The sequence below is a fragment of the Macrobrachium nipponense genome, chromosome 13 (assembly GCF_015104395.2).
Source record: "Macrobrachium nipponense isolate FS-2020 chromosome 13, ASM1510439v2, whole genome shotgun sequence".
NCBI lineage: Eukaryota > Metazoa > Arthropoda > Malacostraca > Decapoda > Palaemonidae > Macrobrachium > Macrobrachium nipponense.
The window spans coordinates 100,191,170-100,217,208 of NC_087206.1; the positions used below are offsets into that span (position 1 = coordinate 100,191,170).

Consider the following 26,039-nt stretch of genomic DNA (forward strand, 5'->3'; position numbering starts at 1 on the left):
CTTACATGTCTTACCCGGATCTCTCCGGGATTTTAGCCTATTCAGGCGAAGCAGGAGGGGTTATGCCCAAATTTTTTCCGAGCTCCGGCATGCAACGGAGTTTCTTTTCTGTCCTTTAGCCTGTAAGTGATATTCTTTAAGATACTCGTGTGTCCTTCCCACTTACAGGCCACCAACTGTGAGCATCCGGGATGCGCCGCCACACTTCAGACCCATGTGGACACGAAGTTTGCCGTCCCCATGCTCCATGCGCGACTCCGCACGGGGACATCCAGGTCTGGTACCATGAGACGTGTACCATATGTTACGATCTGGTGAGCCAGCTTTTAGACGGGGTAAGTATTCCATCTCCGGTAGCTGCTCCGCTTCTGTTTTAGTGCTTAAGTTTTCATCATTCACTTTAACTTAAGGCATCTAAGTTTAAGTTATACTTTAAGTTTAGTTTTAAGTGATTCTTAAATCTAATCTACGCCCTCTCTTCCAGGCGCCAGCAGTGAGGTATATACCGCAACTGGCAACCCTGCGGGCCTGGGTCGGCGGTTTTGGGAAGAACGCCGCCAAGGGTATGCCCTACATCCTAGAGAAGCGGTTGGCGGTATTAATCTTCCCCGGAGGCAAGGCGACAGGATACGTCGACCCAGTAGAGGCGGCCCCGACTATCGCCTTCATCCAACAACAGCTGGCTGCCTCATTAACTGACCAAGACCAGGATATCTCCACGGACGTCGCGACTTTAGATATTAATGTGGAACCTATGGTAGGTGTAGACGACCTGTTGGTCGAGGTAGGTAAGGGTGGACACCCAAAGGTCACCCTTGGGCGTAACTGTTTTTTCTTTCTACTCCTGCAACCCTCTCCATCCTTCCAAGGCTTTACAGGTGATGAATTGTATACTCCTCCTGACGCTTCGGTTAGACCTAAGGTCAAGGGTCAAGCAGTGAAATCCTTGACTAAGACGTCGTCGTCGTCTAAGAAGACGACTTCGGCTTCATCCTCCTCGCGTAAGTCTCCGGCTGGGAATCCCGGAGCAGACAGGTCTAAAGCTTCTAGCTCCGGTTCTAAGTCCTCGAGGATAAATCCTCCAGAGAGAGATCTCGCACTCCGGCAGAGTCACCAGTTTCCGCTACCCTTGGTTCCGATTCAGAGCCACCCCTCCACCTCCCCAGCAGCTCCGGCTTTGGACTCCAATGCTGGCCTGTTTCAACAGGTGGGCGACCTGGTTGGGTCCCTAAAGAGTAGCATGGAACAAATGATCTCTCGATTGTCGGATAGGATTACTTCCCAAGACTCCATTATAGCCGGACTGAGAGAAGCCCCTCTAGCCTCTCCTCCACTTTTCCAATACGAGTGGAAACTCAGCTTCCTCCGTATGAACCTCCCGCTAACCCTCCGTTCTCGATGAACAACCCATGGAGAGTAGCGTCATACGCCCCCTTCCAAGACGGTCTCATTTCTATACCGAATTTGGAACTCGAAGGATAGAGGACTTCGAGTTCTACCCGGAAGACCTCCAGCCTCCGTTCATATGTCTACGCAAGGCTCACAGCTTCAGCCAGGGTTCGGGATGATAGGGTACCAAAGGAGACAGTCCTCTATTCACGAGACCAGGCTCAGAGAGAATGGCTCAGGTGTTTAGAGGACATGGATTGTTCTAATACCAAGATACAACCTTTTAAGAGTCCCTTTACCATTTTCACAATGGATGAGAGTACCCCGCTCCCGTTCCTGACAAAGATCGCGAGGTCTACCATCCCAGCGGCCCAGAAGGGGGAACCCATACCTCAATTGAAGGAAGCAGATCCCACATCTCCGTTACTCCCCTCAGCCGGAGAATTGTGGGGAAGACTTGCCGAACACCTTCTCAGCTGGCAAACTCAAACCGGACTGTGCTATGGAGCAGTTTGGTGAAAAAAGCTACCCAGGGCTCCCAGAAATAGCCTTATTCAGGCTGAAATTTGACGCGAAATCGCGATTAGCCAGATCAATTAACTCTATGGCTATGACCGAGGTAGCAACCATAGCCTATGGCTCAGAACCGCTTTTTAAGCTCATGACCAAATCCCTGACTCAAACGGTACAGGCAGATATGTTTGAGTTTGCCACTGCTAGAACGAATTGTAGGAAGCATGGTCCCTACAAGAGGCACCATTCGGTCGGCATGAGCCGAATAGGTTACTCTCGTCTAACATCTGGGGAGCAGATCTCTTCCCAGAAGCTATGGTGAAGGAAGTCCAGTCAGAGCTACGAGGCTGAACCAGAGCCTTAAGGACCGTTGGGGCCTTACGGCTAAGAGGAGGCAAGACCTAACAGCGAAAGGTAAGGGGCAGAGGAAAACCCAGGCGTTTCCAACCTTACTCAGAAAAAGCAGCCACGCTTTCCTCAGCAAGTTCCACGCGGTGCCCTTAGTGCAAACAGCCCAACCTTCCCTTCTAAAGCTCAATCAGCCAATTTATGTGATATCCCCTCAGCCTCAGCCCTCCACCTCTTACGCCATCTCTCCAGCTTACAATCAAGCCTTCGAGAGTCAAGCTTCACAGAAGTATGACCGCTCGGGTAAGGGAGGCAGAGGTAAGCGTTCCTTTCGTGGGAGAGGATCGGAGGCCCCTTAATAGGGGAAAGCACTTCAGAGGATGGCCGAGGCGGTTACCACAATGAAGAACTTCAGGTAGGAGGAGGCTGTTTCACTTTCGCCACCGGTTGGAACTTCATCGAATGGGCTCAGAGCATAGTGTCAAAGGCCTGGTTTTGGAGCTTTGGTTGACGAACCCAACCTCCATCCATACTTTCCCCCGTCAACTTCCTTCCAAGAATTGACAGAGTACGCGGAGGACCTCCTTCAGAAAGGAGCTATAGCGAGAGTCAAGAGATTAAAATTTCAAGGTCGCTTGTTCAGCGTGCCAAAGAAAGGCTCACAAAAAAAGAAGGGTAATCTTAGACTTGTCCCGCTTAAACTTAGCCATCCGCTGCGACAAGTTCAAGATGCTCACGATCTCGCAGGTGCGGACCTTACTTCCCCGTGGGCCGTCACCACCTCTATCGATCTTACAGACGCCTACTATCATATCCCTATTGCAAGACACTTCCGTCCGTATCTGGGTTTCAAGATAGGAGACCAGACATTCTCCTTCAAGATAGTTCCCTTCGGACTCAACGTGGCACCCAGGGTGTTTCACGAAGCTAGCGGAAAGTGGTAGTGCAACAACTCAGGACACAAGGGATTATGGTAGTAGCGTATCTCGACGATTGGTTATCTGGGCTTCAACAGTCGAGGAATGCAACAGAGCTACACTGAAAGTGATTCAGTTTCCTGGAATATCTAGGCTTCAAGATAAACAGGACCAAGTCAAGACTCACTCCAGAGTCAAACTTTCAGTGCTGGGCATTTCATGGAAATCTAAGTCCCTCCCATACCTCTTGGTCCCGAGTTCCCATCAACCAAAAGGAAAGAAATAGCGAAGTCAGTCCAAGCAATTTCTTAGTCACAAACTGGCGTCAAGGAGGACTCAGGAAAGGATCCTGGGTCTCTCCAGTTTGCATCAGTGACGAACGTCTTAATGAAAGCCAAACTGAAAGACCTAACCAGAATCTGGCGCTCACGAGCAAATGTCAGGTCCAGGGACAAACTATCCTCAGTCCCTCTGATTCTAAAGAATCGACTTCGGCCCGTGGGCGAAAGTCCAAGAATTTGTCAGTGTCAGTACCCCTTCAGTTCCCTCCACCAGGGATCACCATCCACACAGACGCGTCCTTAAGCGGTTGGGGAGGGTATTCCCAGGTCAAAAAGGTTCAAGGAACTTGGTCACCTCAGTTCCGTCAGTTCCATATAAACGTACTGGAGGCAATGGCAGTGTTCTTGACTCTAAAAAAGTTGCGCCCACCAAAGTACTCCCACATAAAGCTAGTTCTGGACAGCGCAGTGGTAGTACATTTTGTATAAACAGAGGAGGCTCCAAGTCACGTCATCTAAATCATGTCATGGTAGCCATCTTCTCCCTGGCAGACAAGTTCAGTTGGCATCTCTCCTCCCACTCACATAGCTGGAGTGAGAAACGTCATAGCAGACAGCGCTATCCCGATCAGTGCCCCTAGAGTCGGAATGGTCACTGGACAACAGTTCGTTCCAATGGATCCTTCAAGAGTTCCAGGGCTACAGGTGGATCTCTTCGCATCTCAAGCGAACCACAACTGCCGTGTTATGTAGCCCCCAACCTGGACCTTCTGGCCTATGCCCACGGACGCCCTGGCTCTAGACTGGAACATCTGGAAGAAAATTTATGTCTTCCCTCCAGTGAATCTTCTCATGAAAGTTTTAAAACAAACTCAGGACATTCAAGGGTCAAGTGGGCTCTATAGCCCCAGACTGGCCGAAGAGCAATTGGTATCCCCTAATTCTGGAACTGGGCCTTCGTCCTCTTCGGATCCCCAATCCCAGGCTCTCCCAGTCAGTACAAACGAAGACTGTGTTCGCTTCCTCAGGGATTCTCAAAACCCTAACTTTATGGATTTCATGAAGTTTTGTGGCAAAAAGAGATGCGAATATTGACCCTCAGTATTTCTCTTCTTGGAATCCGATAAAAGGGATTCAACTTTGAGACAGTATGATGCTGCTGTCAAAAAGTTAGCAATCTTCCTGATAGAATCAGATATTAGAATCATGACAGTTAATTCAGCTATATCCTTTTTCAGATCCTTATTTGAAAAAGGTTTAGCAGGCTAGCACGATTACGACAAACAAGTCAGCCTTGAAAAAGATATTTCAATTTGGGTTCAACATAGACTTGACGGATTCCTACTTCTCGTCTATTCCTAAGGCATGTGCTAGACTTAGACCTTCTGTAAGGCCTACGTCAGTTTCATGGTTCTTAAACGATGTTCTAAAACTGGCTTTCAGAAACCGATAATGACACATGCTCGTTTATAATGCTCTTAAGAAAAACCCTATTTTTATTAAGCTTAGCTTCAGGAGCAAGAATTTCAGAACTGTCGGCTTTATCCATTTTTTCGAGATCCGGATCATATTCAATTCCTTCCCACAGGGGAAGTCCTACTTTCTCCGGAACGTAGCTTTTTAGCAAAGAATGAAGATCCTTTGATGAGGTGGGAACCTTGGAAGGTGCTACCCCTTCCACAAGATGTATCTCTTTATGCCCAGTTTTCAACCTTACGACCTTTCTTGTCCAGGGGACCTCCTCATCCTCATCGGGTCCCCTCTTTAGAGGGAAAAAGGTGGAACTTTATCCATTAAAGGCATCAGGCAACAAATCCTGTACCTTATTAAGCAAGCCAATCCTGACTCTTTCCCGAAAGCACATGATGTCAGAGCAGTAGCCACCTCAATTAATTATTTCCAACATAGAACTTCGATGAGTTGAAAAAGTATACCGGATGGAAATCGCCGACAGTGTTTCAAAAAACGTCATTACCTTAAGTCCTTGGAAGCTCTGAAATTTTCAGCAGTAGCAGCGGTAAACATAGTTTCCCCTGACTCTAGCTAATCTGTAGTAGAAGATTCAGTCCTCCTTCTACCTGCCTCACCCAACAGTTCGTCTATTTCCTGCCTTGTTCATTTACATTCACCTTGTGTCTTAGCTGCTTTTATGATGGTGTAGTGGGTGCCCCGTTATTTTTTTTGCTAGGGACACTCACAGATGATTATAGATATTGATCTCATGGATGTTACCCCCTTATTTTTTCATGCTAGGGGATACATCTTATTTATAATGGTTACGGGTTTTTGTATATTAAGTCATATACATTCCTTTATATATTATCATTGTTGATTAATTTGTTCATTTGATTATATTAAATTGCTATAATATTTTTATTTTGATACATGCCTTTACACAGATACCATTTTGATACATGTAAGCCATTTTATCCTCTGTATATATGGTAAATTACCTTATGTTAAGAAACATGATTAGAATTAAGTGTAATTTAAGCATATTTCTATTTTTGTATCACTGTGTATATGTATCTTTTTAGCAATTATATTCTTTTTATTTATTTATTTTGTCTTTTATTTTGAGACTTATTCTAATTTATTTTATTATTTTTTGTTTTACAATCTTGTGCTATTTCTCTGGTACGATTTCGCGCAGCGACACGAGCTGAGCCCTAGAAAAGGGATTTTGGACGTAAGGAAAAATCTATTTCTGGGCGATTGGCTCGTGTCGCCAGCGAAATCCCACCCTACCCATCCCTTCGCCCAAGATTGTCTGCTAACTTCAGGATGGCCACCAGAGGCGCAGCAGTCGGCAGCATGGGATGGAGTAGTAGTAGTACGAGCTGCTCACTCTGTGGGTCGGCTTCCCTCATGGAGGGTTTTTGTAGTGGGAGATTTCTATTGGCATTTGGCTCGTGGTAGTGGTCTCACTCGCCTAGTGTTCATACCGACATCCTCTTGGAGGGTGAGCGAGTCAGTTATACTGACCTTTTTCTTTATTTTATTTATTCTCTGGTATGTGTTAGTACATTTACCCTAGAAATAATAGATTAAAGGATATTTCGCTGGCGACACGAGCCAATCGCCCAGAAATAGATTTTTCCTTACGTCAAAATCCCTTTATTATTCTCTCTGTCTCAGGAATAATTCATAATTTCACTCATGGTGGTCAGATATATGATGTTGCCATTCAATGGTCTCTCTCTCTCTCTCTCTCTCTCCTCTCTCTCTCTCGTCTTCTCTCTCTCTCTCTCTCTCTCTCTCCTTCTCTCTCTGTGTGTGTTATTGCTGTAGGTATACATTTTTAATGGTAAAATGTTCAAGATGACTTTGAAATTATATGAATAATATAACCTCAAAGATTAATACAGTAATAGGTTAGTAATTTTAGGTATATTTGAAGTAGGATGTTATTTAAGGTATACATTTGGTATCTGACCTTTCAAGATAGGCAGTTATAAGCATTTTTAGTGGTGGTTCTAATTATTCGCGGGTTTTAACTATTCACGGGGGTGTCTGGTACACATCCCCCGCGAATACGGGGAACACTGTATGTATGTGTGTGTGTATATATATATATATATAGATATATATATATATTATATATATATATATATATATATATATATATTATTATATATATCTAATATATACATACATGAATGGTAATCCTATGAAGGATTTCTAGATCCACCCACTGATTTTGGGATATAAATACATCATGTTGATGGTCAGCAAAGGGAAAGCCATAAATTTGCCTTAGCTTTGGTCAGGAGGTCCATGGGGAATATAGCAAATCATCTTTTTATGCCAGTTGTAGAGGAAATCATGCTGCCTTAGTAGGAAATGTTATTGTTACATGTGTGAGAAGGAGGTCTTAGGTATAGAGACCAGTTTCATAGAAACAAATTCACCTCCTGATTAGGCAGCTTTTCCAGCACTTTGAAGAAAGGGAGAGGTCAAAGTAAATTCAGGAGAAATTACACTTGACAAGAAGACCCTAGTCAGTAAAAGAACCTTTAGTGAAGACTATACTGCAGTGCCATCTTGCAAAAAGCTATATGCAAGTTGAGCTAGTATAATACAGACCAAATGATATAGGCATAGCAATTTTGGAGACCTTCCAAGCATGCCTCCTAGTGCTTCTACTTTCCCTACTTTTTCAGACCCTTTCTAACTTAGACGTACTTTTTCTACTATTTTGAGGAAACTCCCACTAAAAAGTTTGAAAGGATTAAAGAAAATTATAATTGAATAGTTATAAGAATACAGAGGTATTATGAATGAGTGTGGCAACATGTATGGTAATAGATTTGTTGACTAACCACATTATTAATGATTATGTTTTAGGTTTATATATATAGGCTCCCATCTAATGCTATATTAATGTTTGGGATCATGTCAAGATTAGCGAACCCACTAGTTTTTGAGGCAAGTGGTATAGAGATGAAAGAGATCCAGACCCCAGACCAAAATGATCTTTCATTTCACTGGAAGATTTTAATGCACAAGAGAAATGAAATTGCTCCTCTGACCAAGAAGAAAAACTTAAGAGTGATAATGCATCTCAATGACTGACAAATTATTGTAGTATAATTTAGTTTGAGATGTAAATGTAGCATTTTGAAGCTTATTCTATGCTGGTGGTATTTTTGTAACTATTAATACTTCATGTGATTGATTATACCTTCTTGTTTGCATATTAGTACTTAAGTATTATTGAATGCTAGTCAAGGGCTTGTTTCACTGAAAATTTGAAATTGATAATGTTGAGCAATTGAATCAAATACGGTATGTTATTTAAAAGGATAAAACCAAATGCAATGGCCTAGTAACTTTTGTTTCGTAATTAGTTGTAAAATAGAACAAGCTAGGAAAATAGCTCTTGTTAATAGGTTGGTCAGGGGTGCCCCTTGCTGGGGTTTCCCCCTTTCAAAAAAAAAAAAAAAAGCCTAGTATAATGGAGCAAGTAATGCCTGTTTACTTGTACTGATTGATTATTCTTTGATAATTAATTTTAAACGTTACTGCAAGTATGGTATGCATTTAAATGCGTAAAATGTCGCATTTGAAATATCACATTGTATCCATGTTGCACTCCTACTTCTTTAAGATTATAACTCCTACCTTTTTTTAGTAAGACTCCTTTTTTTTTCAAGGGCGGCTAGGAGGCCTGTCCAAGGGGTCTGTATTTAGTCCCTCAAGACCATATTGAAGATCTGTAGTTGGTACTGAGATTTTCAGTAAGACGGAATATGTCAACCTGAGTTGTCACCTAATTTCTTAAGTAATATTGCACTTTTGAACAAAGTATCTCTAGGAGCACACCACATGCCTTGGCTTATCACTTGTGAAATCTAAAATCTAACTGACTGACTCTACTGTATTACTAAATGCTGTAAGGTCACTGCATAGTTGGGTGAAGCAGTCCAATTAGTACCATTTCCATCTATTATGCCAAAGTCTAAGATATCCTGTCCCTTGTGTGCCCAGAATGTGATGTCTCACTAAGTTGGGATGTACCAACAGATTTACATCCTCACCTAACCCAACTTAAAGGATCTTCTACATATTTTTGAATGTCAAATTACTTCACATCTCTCATGCTATTGAACAAGATATGTTTTGTCCTTCCATCTGGTTATTCACTCACTGTGATAAAAAATTGGGTGATGAGTTGGTCTGTTGGCACAGACCTACGTGCAATCTGATATTCAGTCAGCTTCATCACCTATACTATTCCCAGCAGGTCAAATGAAGCATGTGCAATGGAGACCCTGCCTGATGTCCAGTGGAGCTGCTCTTCTGAATGAAGGAGCTGAATTTACTCCTCAAATTAATGCTTGTTTAATTTTATCTACTCATGACAAGGGAAAGACATTTGGAGGTAGACCTTTTTGTTCTCTAATCCTTGCTTCGTTTACATAAAGCCAGAACTTGTGAAGATATGGTTCGGAAGTCACATAAAGCCATTGGTCCCATTGCTGAATAACGAGTGGTTCCATGCAACGTAAAAACACCATATAAACAAACAGAACTTGTGAAAAATTGGCATTCTTGTTTTATTAGGAGTAATTTCTTGAGTATTAGATTTTTCTTAGTCATTAAAACAAGTCATAATCTTTCCCACAAAGTTTCTTCTTTTTCTTGTAAGTACAAGATATACCAACTTCTTTACATACTCTTTTACCTTGGGAAGGACTTGTACATCAATTGCTGATTGTGAAGTAATCTTTAGTGTGGTAGGATTCACTTTTATTTGTCTCATTTGTACTCAATCCCTGCTAGATCTGTGCTTATTTGGATAGTGATTCCTCAGCAACTGGAGTGAATTAGTATGTATTACACCATTGTAGCCATTAGATTTACAACCCATAATTACACTAACAAGGTTCCATTTCGATATTGACCCCTTGTTAGTCTAGTGATCTTTAGTCTTTTGTGCTTTGGTGTTCAGCAGGTGACCAATCTTTGCCCTTTAGTTCAGTACATATATCTCATCAAGAAGGCCTTTTCAAGGATTGTGTTGAAACTTTTTTAATATATATAATCTTGGTCCAGACAGTATAGGAATGAGGAAAACCACCCTAAGGGCACTTACTGACCTAGGTAGCACCAGCCAGGCCAAGTAGAAGTGTTGCTCTCCTTGAGTGTCTGAAAAACCTACTATGAGTAGGCTTATGTATGTAGATTGATGAGTATGTATAAGAAATAAAATTTATTTTTGAAAATTTAAATTGCAGTGTATGCAATGTAATTGTGATATTGGAAATGTTGCTTTGATGGCTTTCAAAACTAATTGTCACTTACAGAAAGGCCATCTAGTAATATTTAAGAGAATGTAGTACGTATATGCATTTTTACTGTGATATATTATTGTATGTATGAAAAGCTGTAAGTTGGTAAGTAGTGGAGAACTAGAGCAAGAGGAACTGTATTTAAATGCAACTACATTTCTTTTATTTCAACCACCATGTTGACTGAACTGACAAGGATATAAAAGTTTGAAAAATATAATTTTCTATTGCTTTCAGATATTATGTGGGACATCTTGAGGTTATTTTTCTACCTAGTTGACATCTGCGTACATTTTATATTACAGGATTTTGGAGTATTGTCTGGATAAGAATTAAACATAAAAGAGATAGTAGTGTTAACTGCAAATTTGAAGTGCCATGATTAATCATGTGTACAGTCACCTCTCAGTTGACACGAGGGTTATGTTCCTGGAGAGCGTGTTAATTAAAAACGCGTTATTTAAACATATTTTTCCCATAAATAATAGTAATAAGGGGGGGATATGTTCCAGGACTTTATTAATATAATACATATTATGTAGGTCAGACAAAAAAGAAAAACAGGACAAAATCTTTCACTTCATTAATAAATAAACAAAGTTTTTTTGCTTTATTAATAGATACATAAAGTGCACTGTGCTATGTCTTTGTTTATGTTGACGGCCGTTGTCTGCAGCACTGTTGCACAGGTGATTTAAAAACAATGCTCAGGCTCCAAGTCAGGCTAAATTAGAAATTTTTGCACTTTTTAAACCTTTTTGAATATTTTCTAGTTCGTGTTAAATCGAAAATGTGTTAATTAAACACACGTTAATTTATAGGTGACTGCATTGTATTCTTTGTAGTTTGTAGTTTGACTTAGATTATTAAGAAGCACTGCTTTATTCATGGCGAAGTTGTATAAATAGCTTTTCAGATATTTGGGGAAAACTTTTCTTGAAACATCATTTATATTTGGACCTAAACTTGTAATTTCTGGAATTTATAAAGAGTCATGTATGCAAAGAGTTAATTGGCCTTATTTACAGCCTGATCATTGTTCATGGCTATTGTTAGCCTTAGATATTTTATTTCTCATGTGATTCCTTTAATAAGATGGATATTTGATACAAACATATTAATATTTAAGTTACATGGTAATTCTGTCTTTATTTCAGATTATGTCTGTCATAAATGCCTTCAAACAAGAGATTCTTTCCAAAGATCCACAAGTTTCCAATGCTAGAGATTATGTCATTCAAGTCTGGATTCCAGAGGTATGTGTAATGTAATGCACTGTATTTTGTATGAATGTGTAGTATGTGTAGGAAGTTTTGTCTTTGATCTTGAATAGACTCCCAATTTCAAGCCACTACAAAACCCAAGATTTCTAAGTTGTGTTTCTGAGAGCCACAAAAAAGCTTGAGACACTTGAATTTTAAGGGAGTCAAGAACTAATAGAAAGTAATAAATTGCATATACGCAGGTGATATATATATATATATGTATATATATATATATATATATATATATATATATATATATATATATATATATAGTATATAGATATATATATATATTAATGAGTCATATCACATTACCGTGATTCATATACCTACATCGAGCTACAAATGTCCTTTAATATCTAATTCGCTCTACCTCGGAATTAATATATTATCATATATGCTTAACCGAAAGGGAAGGGGGGTTTTTTAGGCGATAAGAGAATTGTCGGCTCCCGGGTGTGAACCCTTGAAACCATACAAATCCAGGACGACATTGAAGCTTTTACCTACATCAACACGTATAGCCTCTTGCATTGGTGGTGTAGGTAAAAGCCTCACTGTCGACCTGGATTTGTATGGTTTCAAGGGTTCGCGCCCGGGAGCCGACAATTCTCTTATCGCCTAAAAAATTCCCTTTCGGTTAAGCATATATGAAAATATATTAATTCCGAGGTAGAGTGAATTAGATATTAGAGGACATTTGTAGCTCGATGTATGTACATGAATCACAGTAATGTGATATGACTCATATAATGGCTACGTGCTGTCAAAAGCACTACAACGCTACTGAGGTCGAGGTGGGTTGATGCTGTCTCCAAATCAAGAAATACCTGAGGGCGAAAGGTATTTGAGGGTGAGAGACGGCATCAACTTATAGCCTCTTGCTGTGGTGGTGTAGGTAAAAGCTTCCCTGTTGTCCTGGATTTGTATGGTTCCAAGGGTTCGTGCCCGGGAGCCAACAATTCTCTTATCGCCCAAAAAATTCCCTTTCGGTTAAGCATACATGAAAATATATTAATTCTGAGGTAGAGCGAATTAGATATTAAAGGACATTGTAGCTCGATGTAATTTATATGAATCACTGTAATGTGATATGACTCATATAATGGCTATGTGCTTGCCTAAAAGCATTACAACGCTACCGAGGTTTTGAGGTGGGTTGAATGCTGTCCCCCTTCCCCCAAAAATCAAACAAATTTACCTGAGCGCGAAAGTGATTTGTGAGAGACGGCATAAACTTATAGCCTCTTGGGGTGGTGGTGTAGGTAAAAGCTTCACTTTCGACCTGGATTTGTATGGTTCCAAGGGTTCGCGCCCGGGAGCCGACAATTCTCTTATCGCCTAAAAAATTCCCTTTTGGATAAGCATATATGAAAATATATTAATTCCGAGGGTAGAGCGAATTAGATATTAAAGGACATTTGTAGCTCAATGTGTATATATATATATATATATATATATATATATATATATATATATATATATATATATATGTGTAAATATATGTATATATTATATAATATATACTATATATATATATATATATATATATATATATTATATATATATATATATATATATATATATTTTTTTATATATATAAATATATGCCCCAACGATGAAAAAAAATTAAAAACAAACGGAGTATCTGTGAGACCTTTCAACATTAAACATCCTAGTAAAGGACGTTTAACGTCGAAAGGTCTCGCGGATACTCCATCGTTCATTTTCTTTCGTGGCATATATCTTTATTTATGGATTTATCACATTCCTAACTTTCGTGATTCAGTTATACATATAATATATATATATATATATATATATATATATATATATATATATATATATATATATATATATATTACAGGCAGTCCCTGGGTTACGACGTTCCGAGGTTAAGGCGCTTCTCAATTATATTCATCAGACATTATTTCCAGGGTTACAATGCATGTTTCAGGGTTACGACGCCTACACACTCATCTGGCAGATGAAATATGACACAAAAATGCAAATAATCAATATTTAAAGGTTTTTTTGATGAAAAATGCAATAAGAATGCAGTTACATAGTTTTCAATGCACCAAAAGCATTAAAAGTAAGGTTTTCCTAGGATTTTTTATGATGTTTCCGGCTTACGACGATTTTCGGCTTACGATGCATCTCAAGAACGGAACCCCGTCGTAACCGGCGACTGCCTGATATATATATATATATATATATATATATATATATATATATATATATATATATATATATATATATTATATAAAAGATATATGACAACGAAGAAAATAAACAACGGAGAATCCGCGAGACCTTTCAACGTCCAAACTTCCTTTACTAAACAGATGAACTGACATACTGAGGAAAAAGACAAAACAAGAAGATTCTTATAACCCTCTTACGCCGATCTGGACGTATTTTACGCCGACATTTTTTGTCTACCCGTGTGCCGACCTTGGACGTATTTTTACGTCGACTTACAAAAGTTTTTTTTTTAAATTCACAGAAAAATACTTGTAGGCCTACCAGCCTAAAACTTTTGAATCACGCGCCTTGGGGGATGCTGGGAGTTCACAGATCAAGGTGTTGTTTTGTTTACAATCGTTACGCAGGCGCGCAAGCGCGAATTTCTTTCTTGCCGCACTAAAAAGTATCTGTGACACATCTCGGAAATTATTTCGTCACTTTGACATAATTTTTGTACCATTGTAAATTAGCCATTACATGAAGTATTATATACGAAAATGTGCGCATTTTTATGTAAAATACAACAATAAAATAGTCATGATTGTAGCTTTTATCAGTTTTGAGATATTTTCATATAAATAACGATAATTGCCAAGATTTCAACCTTCAGTCAACTTTGACTCTACCGAAATGGTCGAAAAACGCAATTGTAAGCTAAAACACTTATATTTTAGTAATATTCAATCATTTAACTTAATTTTGCAACTAATTGGAAGTCTCTAGCACAATATTTCGATTTATGGTGAATTTATGAAAAAACTTTTTCCTTACGTCCGCGCGGTAACTCTTCCCAAAAAAATCATACATGCGATTGTGGTAATGTTTGCACCATTTTAAAATTAGCCGTTGTATAAAGTTTTATATATGGAAATGTTTGCAATTTCATGCACAACACAACTAAAAACAACCCATGGTTGTAGCTTTTATCAGTTTTGAGATATTTTCATATAAATAACGATAATTGCCAAAATTTCAACCTTCAGTCAACTTTGACTCTACCGAAATGGTCGAAAAACGATATTGTAAGCAAAAACGCTTATATTCTAGTAATATTCAAGCATTTTCCTTCATTTTGCAACAAATTGGAAGTCTCTAGCACAATATTTCGATTTATGGTGAATTTATGAAAAAAATAACATTTTCTTTCACGTCCGCGCGGTAAACTCTTCCGAATAAATCATACGTGCGATTGTGGTAATGTTTGCACCATTTTAAATTAGCCGTTACATAGAGTTTTATATATGAAAATGTGCGCAATTTCATGTAAAATACAAAAAAAATAATTGAAGGTTGTAGCTTTTCTCATTTTTGAAATATTTGCATATAAATCACGATAAATAGAAAAAAAACCACGTTCGGTCAACTTTGACTCTACCGAAATGGTCGAAAAACGCAATTGTAAGCTAAAACTCTTACAGTCTAGTAATATTCAGTCATTTATCTTCATCTTGAAACAAATTTGAAGTCTCTAGCAAAATATTTAGATTTATGGTGAATTTTAAAAAAATCTTCCCTCCGCGCACGGATTCTCCGCCACAAATCTCCGAAATGCGTATGTCCCATTCTCGGAATATTTGCTCAGTTTCATATTAGGCATTTCATAGAGTTTTATATATGAAAATGTGTGCAATTTCATGTAGAATAAAACAAAAAATATTTGAAGTTTGTAGCTTTTCTTATTTCCGAAATAATTGCATATGTATAAAAAATATATATATATAAAAATTCGACATTCGGTCAACTTTAACTTGTCAGATATGGTCGAAAAACTGCAATTGTAAGCTAATAACTTCCTTACAGTATAGTAATATTCAACTCATTTGCCTTCATTTTGAAAGAAATTGGCGAAATCTCGTAGGACAATATTTAGATTTATGGTGAATTTTTGAAAAAAATATTTTTTTACGTCCGCGAGTTACAAATTCATGCATTATTTTGTGATAATATTTTCTCTGTGTTGCTTTTATCGTTTTACAATGTGTTATATACCAAAATGATCGCAATTTAGTATACATTACAACGAAAAAAAGTAACTTGTTACCTTTAACCGTTTTGCGCACAGTGCGATTTGAATACAATTATATATGAAATTTTGTTTTGCGCTATCATATATCGCATTATATATATGATAGTGATAATTTTTTTCATTCTGATGGTTGCATACTAAACTTCAGCAATGACAAAAAAAGGAGCCAAAAATGAACTCTTAATCTTGAAAACTAAGCGCGCTGTGATTTTATTAAAAAAATATTTTTTTCCGCTTTCGCGCTCACTCTGAAACACCTCCGGCACACGGGAGACAATTTTTTTTTACCGCTTTGGTGTAAGAGGGATAACTGACAGATAGGGATTATAAAGAGATTAGTACCTAGAATCCGACACACCAGGAAGATGAGTAACCTTCCCAAACAAGCATAAACAATGGGTGCAATTAAAAGTTTAAGACAATCATCTCAGATACAAGGACAAATACCCTCAAATACCTTTCGCGCTCAGGTATTCGTTGATTTGGAGACAGCATCAACCCACCTCGACCTCGGTAGTGTTGTAGTGCTTTTGACAGCACGTAGCCATTATATGAGTCATATCACATTACTGTGATTCATATACATATATCGAGCTACAAATGTCCTTTAATAGCTGTCACCTATAATCCTTTAATTGTTTTGTCCTTGTATCTGAGATGATTGTCTTAAACTTTTAATTGCACCCATTGTTTATGCTTGTATGAATCTAGCCTCCTGTGGGGGCAAGCCAGCCTCAATGGGTGCCGGTCCCAAGCCCGGATAAATAGGGAGGGTTGTGTCAGGAAGGGCATCCGACTGTAAAAACCCACGCCAAAAACCAATGAAATAGTCGTGATATTGACGAGAATAGGGCTAGGGCATACTCCGTAAACGACGCACAGACACATCGCCCTAACTCTGTGACAAGGCGAGGGCTACTGCATCATGAGCGGGTGCAGGACTTGCTAAAGAAGTGAGCTCTAAATGTGATCAGAATAGGCCAGCTCAATATTTGGGGTCTATGACAGGAAGAGGAAGAGAGTTGGCGGAGTTAATGAGGATAAGAGAGTGGATATTTTGTGTGTAGAAGGAAACGTCGTATGGAAGGGTAAAAAATAAAGCTCACGCTGGGGGATGGCTACAAGTTAATCTATAGTGGAGCAAATGAGCAGGGTAGGAATGGCGTTGGTGTAGTGTTGTCGGGGGAAATGAAGAATGCAGTGACGGAAGTGAGTAGAAAGAATGACCGCATTATGAGAGTGAAGATATGTTTATGGAGGGGAAACAATGAACATCATTAGCGCTTATGCTCCACAAGTGGGCCTGCACAGAGGAAGAAAAGAGCCGTTTTTTGGAACGAAATGTGTGAGGTAACGCAAGAAACTGGAAAGAGCAGGAGAGGACTGTAGTGGGGCAGACTTTAATGGACATGTCGGAAATGAAAAGGATGTAATTTGAACGTGTGCATGGAGGACATGGGATTGGGGAGAGAAACCAGAAGGAGAGAGTATAGTAGACTTTGCCGTGTCCTTTGATATGGCAATAGTGAACACATTCTTCAAAAAGAAGAGGGAGCACTTGATAACATACAGGAGTGGCGGTAGATGCACACAAATAGATTACCTCCTTTACAATAGATCAAGGCATGGTGGAAGTTAGGAATTGTAAAAGTTATCCCAGGTGACCACGTGGCCCCCCAACATAGGCTCCTTTGAATGGATTTAAAGATGAAAAGAGAAAAGAAAACGAAAACGAATGGGGTAAAGAAAATCAAGTGGTATAAATTGTTAGGGAGGATAATGATAAGAAGAGAGAGTTCAGGAGAAGGATTTCTGGGAGTTGTTGGGATCTGTTGGAAGGGTGAAGATGTGGGAGGAATGGTGGAAGGCATAATGCATCAGTGATTAGAAGACATGGAAAGGAGATACTAGGGGAAAAAACCATCTGGAATAGTATGGGAGGAAAAGGAGAGCTGGTGGTGGGGTAGGGAAGAAGAGGTGGGGGAAGTGGTGAAGGGTAAAAGGGAGGCAAAGAAGAGATTTGAAGAGTCACAGCTGCAGGAGGACAGAGAAAGATTAAGAGAAAGAAACAAAGAAGTAAAAAGGGTGGTAGCTCAAGCTAAGGCAAGGGCATATGAAGAGGTTTATAATGAACTGGAAACCAAGGAAGGGTTGAGTAAGATGCTTAACTGTCAAAAGTAAGAAATAAAAGAGCAAAGGACATCACCCATATTAAGCAAATGAAAGATAGGAATGGTACTGTCATAAAAAAGGAAGAAGACATCCTGAAAACAGATTTGAAAGAGTACTTCGAACAACTGCTCTAAATGAAGAAAATGAAAGACTTGTAAGAGAGGATGGACAAGTAAACATTGGGAATGGTAATGGGGATATCTAGGGATGAAGTGATACGAGCCTTAAAAGATGAGGAATGGGAAGGCAACAGGACCTGACTTAATCCCAGTCGAAGTTTTGGAAAGCCTTAGGAGAGGAAGGGGTAGACATCTTGTATGATCTGATGGTAATATTCGAACAGGAAAAGATACCAGAAGAATGGCGGGAAAGCATATTGATACCTATATTTAAGTAAAGTTGCTTTCCAGGATGCGGTAATTATAGAGGTATAAAACTAATATCTCACACGTTGAAGATTTTGGAAAGAATAATAGATAGCAGGCTGAGAGAGGAAGTTAGAATAGGGAAGGAACAGTTAGGATTTATGAAGGGAAGCGGCACAACGGATGGAATATTTTGCATAAGGGCAGCTAATGGAGAAATTCAGAGAAAACAACGAGACCTGCATCTGGTATTCATAGACCTTGAAAAGGCCTATGACAGAGTGCCAAGGCAAGAAATATGGAGATGTTTGAGGAGAAGATGGTGCTGGAAAAGTATGTCAGAATTATTCGAGATGTACAGGAATGTGTATACTAGAATGAGGAGTAGTGTTGGAGAGACGGATGGATTTGGAGGATAGGAGTTGGATTACACCAGGGGTCATGCACTTAGAGCCCGATTCATCTTCAACATCGTGATGGATGTAATGACCAGGGAGTTAGAGAAGCAGTGCCATGGTGCATATTATACGCGGATGACATTGTGTTGTGTTCAGAGGGGAAGGAGGAGTTGGAGGGGAGGTTGGAGAGTGGAGAGCAGCACTTGAGGAAGAGGAATGAGAATAAGCAGATCAAAAACCGAATATATGTGTTCTAGTATTACTGAGGACGGTGGAAGTAGCATAAGATTGGGTGGGGAAGAAATAAAGAAAGTACAGAAGTTCAAGTACTTAGGGTCCGTATTAGAGGATAGTGGAAGCATGGACCAAGAGGTGAGACACCGAATTCAGGCAGGATGGAATAACTGTGTCTGCATCAGGGGTCCTCTGTGACAAGAAGGTCCCTCTGAAATTGAAAGGAAAGTTCCATAGGACGGTGGTCAGACCAGCAATGTTATATGGAACAGAAACAGCAAGTATGAGGAAAACAGAGGAGAAGAAGATGGATGTAGCAGAAATGAGAATGTTGAGATGGATGTCGGGAGTAACAAGGGAAGATAGGATTAGAAATGAGTATATAAGAGGATCGATAAAGGTAGCTGAAATATCGAAGAAAATACAGGAAGGAAGGCTTCGATGGTATGGACACCTGTTACGAAGGGAGGAACGTCATGTTGGAAGACATACGATGGAAATGGAAGTGCAGGGTAGAAGGAAGAAGGGAAGACCAAGAAAGAGATGGTGTGATTGTGTAGGGAAGATATGGAATTGAAAGGTATAAATGAGAACGAGGCAGGAGGAGAAAGTCGATGGAGACGACTCATTCGCAATGGTGACCCCATAAAAAAATTGGGTAAAAATTGTAAGCTAGGAAGAAGAAGAGTTTTATGCTTGTATGGGAAGGTTACTCATCTTCCAGGTGTGTCGGATTCTAGGTACTAATCTCTTTATAATCCCTATCTGTCAGTTATACGAATCTTCTTGTTTTGTTTTTCCTCCTGTATGTCAAAGTCATTCATGCTTAGTAAAGGACGTTTGGACGTCGAAAGGTCTCGCGGATTCTCCGCTTTCCGTCGTTTATTTTCCTTCGTGGCATATATCTTTTCCTAACTTTCGTGATTCAATTATGCATATATATATATATATAATATATATATATATATATATATATATATATATATATATATATATATATATATATATATATAGTAATATATATATGTAATATATATATGTATATATATATATATTATATATATATATATATATATATATATATATATATATATATATATATATATATATATATATATATATATATGTATGTAGTATGTATATGTGTATATATATATATATATATATATATATATATATATATATATATATATATATATATATATATATATGTGTGTGTGTGTGTGTGTGTGTGTGTGTGTGTGTGTGTGTGTGTAGCAGAACTACTACTGCAAATATAAGGTAGCAGAAATGGCTGAGCATTGGCTACTGGAATTGGTGTTGACCATGAGATATAATTATATAATTTGTTGCTTCGTACTACAAGGATTGTTTGCTATCGTAAATTTCTTGATTATCTTGGGAAGAAATTATATGAATGTGTCCTTTATATGTATTTATTCTTGGAAAAGGAAAACTTATAACTTTTCTCCACCTACATGTTGGGTACTGTACATGGCACTACGTATTGCTAAAAAGGAACTTCTGATTTCATATAAGTTTGTTCAAGTCTGTTTAGCTCTCAGGAATTTTCATAAGTTTAGTATTACCATGGGGCCAATCAACACTTCACACTTCATCCCCCTTCTCACTCCCTCAAACTGCACTTCTTCCCCCTTCTCTTTCTTCTCTCGCACTCCTTCTCTTCTGGTGAGTCCCTTTATTTTGGAAGTTATCTTCCTAGCACTGCCACTGGGTTCTTGATTTTGACTGGGCGTGGCATCTTCTGAAAGAAACCTTATGTTTGAGTGGCTATTGCCCTTTCTTCAAAATACCTTCCTGTAGTAATTGGTAAGCTTCTCATTGGGAAACGCTTCCTTGTCCATGCCCAGGCTCTTGGGGCGTGTCTTCAGGCATTCTTGTAGGATGTTCGTCGAGGCCTACTATAGGAGATCCTTAAAGGTCTGGCAATGCTGATTTGATTGGTTAAAACCAAAAGGCCTACCTTATTAGGGAGGAGCCTCAACTTCTTCCCTTAAACAAAGGTGCATTGAGTCCCCTGTCCTGACACTGACCATAAGGCTTCTTGAAATGGCCCATCAAAATTAATTTTTGGCCATTGGGCGTGTCAGAAGATGTCAAGAGAGCCGTATCGTCGATTAATTTTCTGTAGTGGAGGTGACATAGGTCTCGGGAGATGTGAACCATGTTACGAGGTTTCAGATTTCCTGAGGCACCTGGGTGTCAAGCTTGTGTGAGAAAGGTTATGGAGGAGTTATGGGAGTTCCATTTGACAACATCCTTGAGAGAGAGAGAGAGAGAGAGAGAGAGAGAGAGAGAGAGAGAGAGAGAGAGAGAGAGAGAGAGAACGTTCTGTGGTTTGTATTGCTGTTGAGATTGTGTAGTATGTATTTGTGTTTGGTTTTCCATAAGAGAGAGAGAGAGAGAGAGAGAGAGAGAGAGAGAGAGAAGGCGTTATTGGCTGTTGGTGAGTTCTGGGTTGTCTGCTGGTGCGGTTGGAGTTGGTTGTTAAGATCAGAGTTTTGAGTCAGTCTTTAGTGAGAGCCTGTGATGGTCAGTAGTGTTGACAGCAGTCTGTGAGGTGTACTGAAGGCATTGGTGGTCAGTTAAATTGTGTGTTATTGATTTGTTGTGTAGTTTGTTGTTAAGTTTGATGTTGTTTGCTTTAGAGTTATTGTGCCTGTGTTGTTGGATTTGTTGTGCTTGTGGGTTTCTATTGAGTTATATGTGAGTTGTTATAGTTGAGGGTTGTTGTTGTTGTTGGGAGCTGTTATGGTTTCTTGGTGTAGTTCTGAGTTGTTGAGGGTTGTTGTTGGTGAGCTGTTGTGATTTCTTGGTGTTGTTAGTGGGTGTGTGTTGCCTTTTTATGTTGTTTTTTTGTGTTAGTGATTGTTTGTGCAGTGATCTTTTGTTGTGGTTGTAGTCCTTGTTTGTTTGTTGTGTTGTGGTTGTAGTCCTTGTTTGTTTGTTGTGTTGTGGTTGTGGTCCTTGTTTGTTTGCTTTGTTGTTGAGTTGTGGTTGTGTTCCTTGTTTGTTGTTGAGTTGTGGGTTGTGGTCTTTGGTTGTTGCATTGTTGAATTGTGAGGTTGTGGTTCTTGGTTGTTGTCTTTGTTGTTGGTTGTGTGTTACGACAGCCGTATCCGGTTGACAGTACAGCTCCTCGCCCTTAGTGTGTCAAGAAGTAGTTGGTAAGTACGTGAGTTCTGAAAGTTTTTTGTTTTTGGGTTTGTGATCCCACCACATTATTTATTGGCTCTCAGTGTGGGGCAGTTGGTGTGGCAGCTACAGGATGGTTGGTGTGGTGGGCTGTGTGATTGGTGAAGGAAAATGAATATAGAAGGTTTGACTGAAGTGGAGAGGCTGAAGGAGGAGTTGCGGTTGGCGATGGAAGCTAAGGAAAGGTTGGAAGTGGAGAATGAGAGGTTAAGGGTAGAGTGTGAGGAGCTGAAGAGTGAGTTAGAGGAAATGAGAGGAATGCTAAGGAGTGTGAAAGTGGAAATGAAAGAAGAGGTGAAAGGAGCAGAAGAGAGAATGGTTGAGAAAATGGACGAAAAATTCGGAGTTATGATGAATGCAGTGCAGGAGACAATGAAGGGATTCACAGGAGAGGGAGCAGTAAGAGGAAGGTTTACTGGGTCTTGTGAAGGGCCAGGAGTGGTGAAGAAAGTGGAAGAGCGAATGGATGAGAGTATGAGTGACGAAGGTGATTGGGTTGTGATAAGTAAGGGAGAGAAGGGGAAGACATAGGATAAGGATAAACCTGAGGACAAGAATAAGAAGGGGGCTGAGGAAAAGAAGAAGACTAAAGGAAAGAAGTTTAGTAAGGGTGATGGACAGGGTGTGGGACTAGGACTGAATACATTGGAGAAAGGGCTGAGAGTGATTTAGATAGCGGTGAGTGGAAACAGGTGGGTAGAAAGAAGAAGGGTAAGAAGAGCGTAGTCAAGAATATGGACGTGAGTATGGAAGTGGATTTGCTGTATTCGGAAGAAGGAAATAAGGGTCAGAATGAAAGTAGTGAAAGTGAGAGTGAGAAGGAAGTATGAAAGTCTGTGTATATGAGAGGTACCCCGATGTGCACAATACGAGGAATATGGTAGTAGGGACATAGGGGGACTTTTTTAAGGAATATGAGAAGAATTGTGAGGCTAAGTATGGGGATAACAAGAGAGTCTGGGCAAGAGAGTTAGGTAACTTCTTGACGGGATTTTTGTTGAGTATGTATGGGGTAATGATGAGTGTAGGGAATGTGTGTATGAGAGGAGTATGTATGGAGTAAAGATGAGTGTAGGGAATGGGTCATATGAGAATGTGAAAGCCAGGATTGTGGAACAGGCACATAGGATAAAGAGTAGCGTTAGATATTGGAGAAAGCATGATTTTGGAGAGGCAAGAATTAATGTTGGTGAGTCGTTGTCATTGTACGTTTGTAGGTTAGAAACATTAGCCAGGAAAAAGTTTGGGGACAAAGGGATAAATGAGTGTAAGGAGTTAGTGCGAAAGTTGTTGGCAACTCTACCAGAGAGCGTATACGAGTTTATAAATCTGAAATGTAAGGAGAAAATGCAATGGATAAATGAAAGGTTTACGTGGAACGACATTTCAGAAATAGTAGAGGATTATGAGGTAGATGGGTGTATGAAAGAGAGTAGAAGTTTTAGTGTTTGGACTGAAGTAGCTGAGATTATACCAGATTTTAAGAGCTAAAGGGAGGCAGTTTTAGAAGGGCCGAGGTGAATGGCAGAGCGAGTGGTTCATAGGAGCGTTAAAAGCAAATACCGTGAGTGTAGTTAGCCCTAAAAGATATGGGAGTGGGAGTGTCGTAAGAGTTGCGAGTGTCGTAAGAGTAGGGTCAGTTAGTTGTGAGCAAGAGTAGCAGTGTTACAGATGTGGTAAGCCAGGACACAAGAATGAATGAATGTCGGTGGGCGTTAGGCGCATGTTTCGGATGTGGGCAAACGGGCCACTTAGTGAGTGAGTGTAAGATAGATAGGGGTATTAAGTGTTACAGGTGTGGACAGGTAGGACACATAGCTAGTGGATGTTGGTACCCATATGAACGTAGTTTGCAACAAGTGTGGGAAGAACGGGCATTATGCTAGGATATGTAAAGAACAGCGTGCGAAATGTGTTGAATGTGGAATGGAGGGTCATGTAGCAAGTGTGAGTCAGGTTGGGAATTCGGGAAACTAGGTGTTAAGGGGATTAAGTTGGGTGGGTCCTCTAGTATGTGACAGTATGTTCAGGAGAGTGCGGTGAGTGAGTGGTTGAGGGTGGATAAGTGTGAGCTGAGTGTCAGTGTGCAAATGGGTCTGGAAGATCGGCAGTTAGTGTTGGTTGAGTATGGAAGAAAGCAGAAGAAGGTAAGGAAAGAGAAGGAAAGGGGGAAACGTGAGCTGCATGATAGAGGGGTTGGTGTTGGGGTAAAAATGGTGGATAAGGCATGTAATATGGATGACTTTGAGGGAAGGAATGATACTTGTAGTGTGTGTGTGGGTTTGAATTGTCAGGGTTTAGTGAGATTTCAGTAAGAAGGGAATCAAGTAGTAAGGACGTGGTTGGCACTATGAATGAGTCTCTTCAGGAGTTTGGGATGAGTGTAAATGAGGTGAGTGATTTGGTGGCAGAGTTATGAGAGATATTAGGACAAGAGTTAGAAGGGGGGTTAGATGAGATAGTGAATGGGATTTGGAGGATGGTAGTGAGGGAGATGATAATGGGGGTGTGACTGGAAGTGATCTGGGAGAAGTGGATGGCAGTGTAACCGAGAGTGTGTATGAGGGCCCTCAAACAAGATCCACGGGGCCTGCATCTGAGCATCCATGGGTGTTTTGGAAGGCTATTAGTGTGGGTGTTGTGAGTGTAAGGAGACGTCTAAAGTAACGGGGGGGGGGGGGGGGTGGAAATATGGAGGAGTTATGGGAGTTCCATTTGACAACGTCCTTGAGAGAGAGAGAGAAAGAGACAGAGAGTTCCGTGGTTTGTATTGCTGTTGAGATTGTGCAGTATGTATTTGTGTTTTGGTTTTCTGTAAGAGAGAGAGAGAGAGAGAGAGCGTAATTGGTGGATGGATGGTTAACAATTGAATTGGCTGTTGGTGAGTTCTGGGTTGTCTGCTGGTGCGGTTGGATTTGGTTGTTAAGATCAGAGTTTTGAGTCAGTCTTTAGTGAGAGCCTGTGATGGTCAGTAGTGTCGGCAGTGGTCTGTTAAGAGTACTGAAGGCATTGGTGGTCAGTTAAATTGTTTGTTATTGTTTTGTTGTTTGCATTAGAGTTGTGCCTGTGTTGTTGGATTTGTTGTGCTTGTGAGTTTCTGTTGAGTTATATGTGAGTTGTTATAGTTGAGAGTTGTTGTTGTTGGGAGCTGTTGTGGTTTCTTGGTGTAGTTCTAAGTTGTTGAGGGTTGTTGGTGAGCTGTTGTGATTTCTTGATGTTGTTAGTGGGTGTGTGTGTTGCCTTTTTATGTTTTTTTTGTGTTAGTGATTGTTTGTGCAGTGATCTTTGTTTGTTGTGTTGTTGAGTTGCGTTTGTGGTCCTTGTTTGTTTGCTTTGTCGTGGAGTTGTGTCTGTGTTCCTTGTTTGTTGTTGAGTTGTGGTCCTTGGGTGTTGCATTGTTGAGTTGTGAGGTTGTGGTTCGTGGTTGTTGTCTTTGTTGTTGGTTGTGTGTTACGACGGCCATATCCAGTGGACAGTACAGCTCCTCACCTTGGTCCCCTTTGATTGCTCTCCAACTTAGCCAGTTGTTTAGGTAGGCCACCAGTTAAATTCCCTATTTCCTGAGCTCTCAGACAAGTATTGTTGCAAATTTCATGAGGATTCTTGGGGCAATGTTTAGCCCAAAATGGAATGACCTTGAATCTGTGTTTCCTTCCTTATCTGAAACCCCGGGAAGCGGCAGAAGGGAATGGCAATAAGGACATACCAGTACAGGCAGTCCCTGTTTTTTTTTTTTTTTTTTTTTTTTTTTTTTTTGGGGGGGGGGGGGGTTCCATTTTTTGCGGGGTGCTGATAATTGAAACCGCCACTAACGGAAACTGAGCAACTTATGGAGATTCGGTTAATGACACCTCTGTTAGGTATGTTATGA

At 40.0% G+C, this 26,039-nt stretch overlaps 1 protein-coding gene across 1 annotated transcript in view; it reads left to right on the top strand.

The window, feature by feature from the left end:
- Window positions 1-26,039, top strand: part of LOC135225224 (uncharacterized) — a 255,163-nt gene that overhangs the window by 187,687 nt on the left and 41,437 nt on the right. Inside the window, exon 11 of the mRNA XM_064264547.1 lies at window positions 11,400-11,498. Coding sequence (XP_064120617.1) covers window positions 11,400-11,498 — 99 coding nt within the window. The remainder of the gene's footprint in view (window positions 1-11,399; window positions 11,499-26,039) is intronic.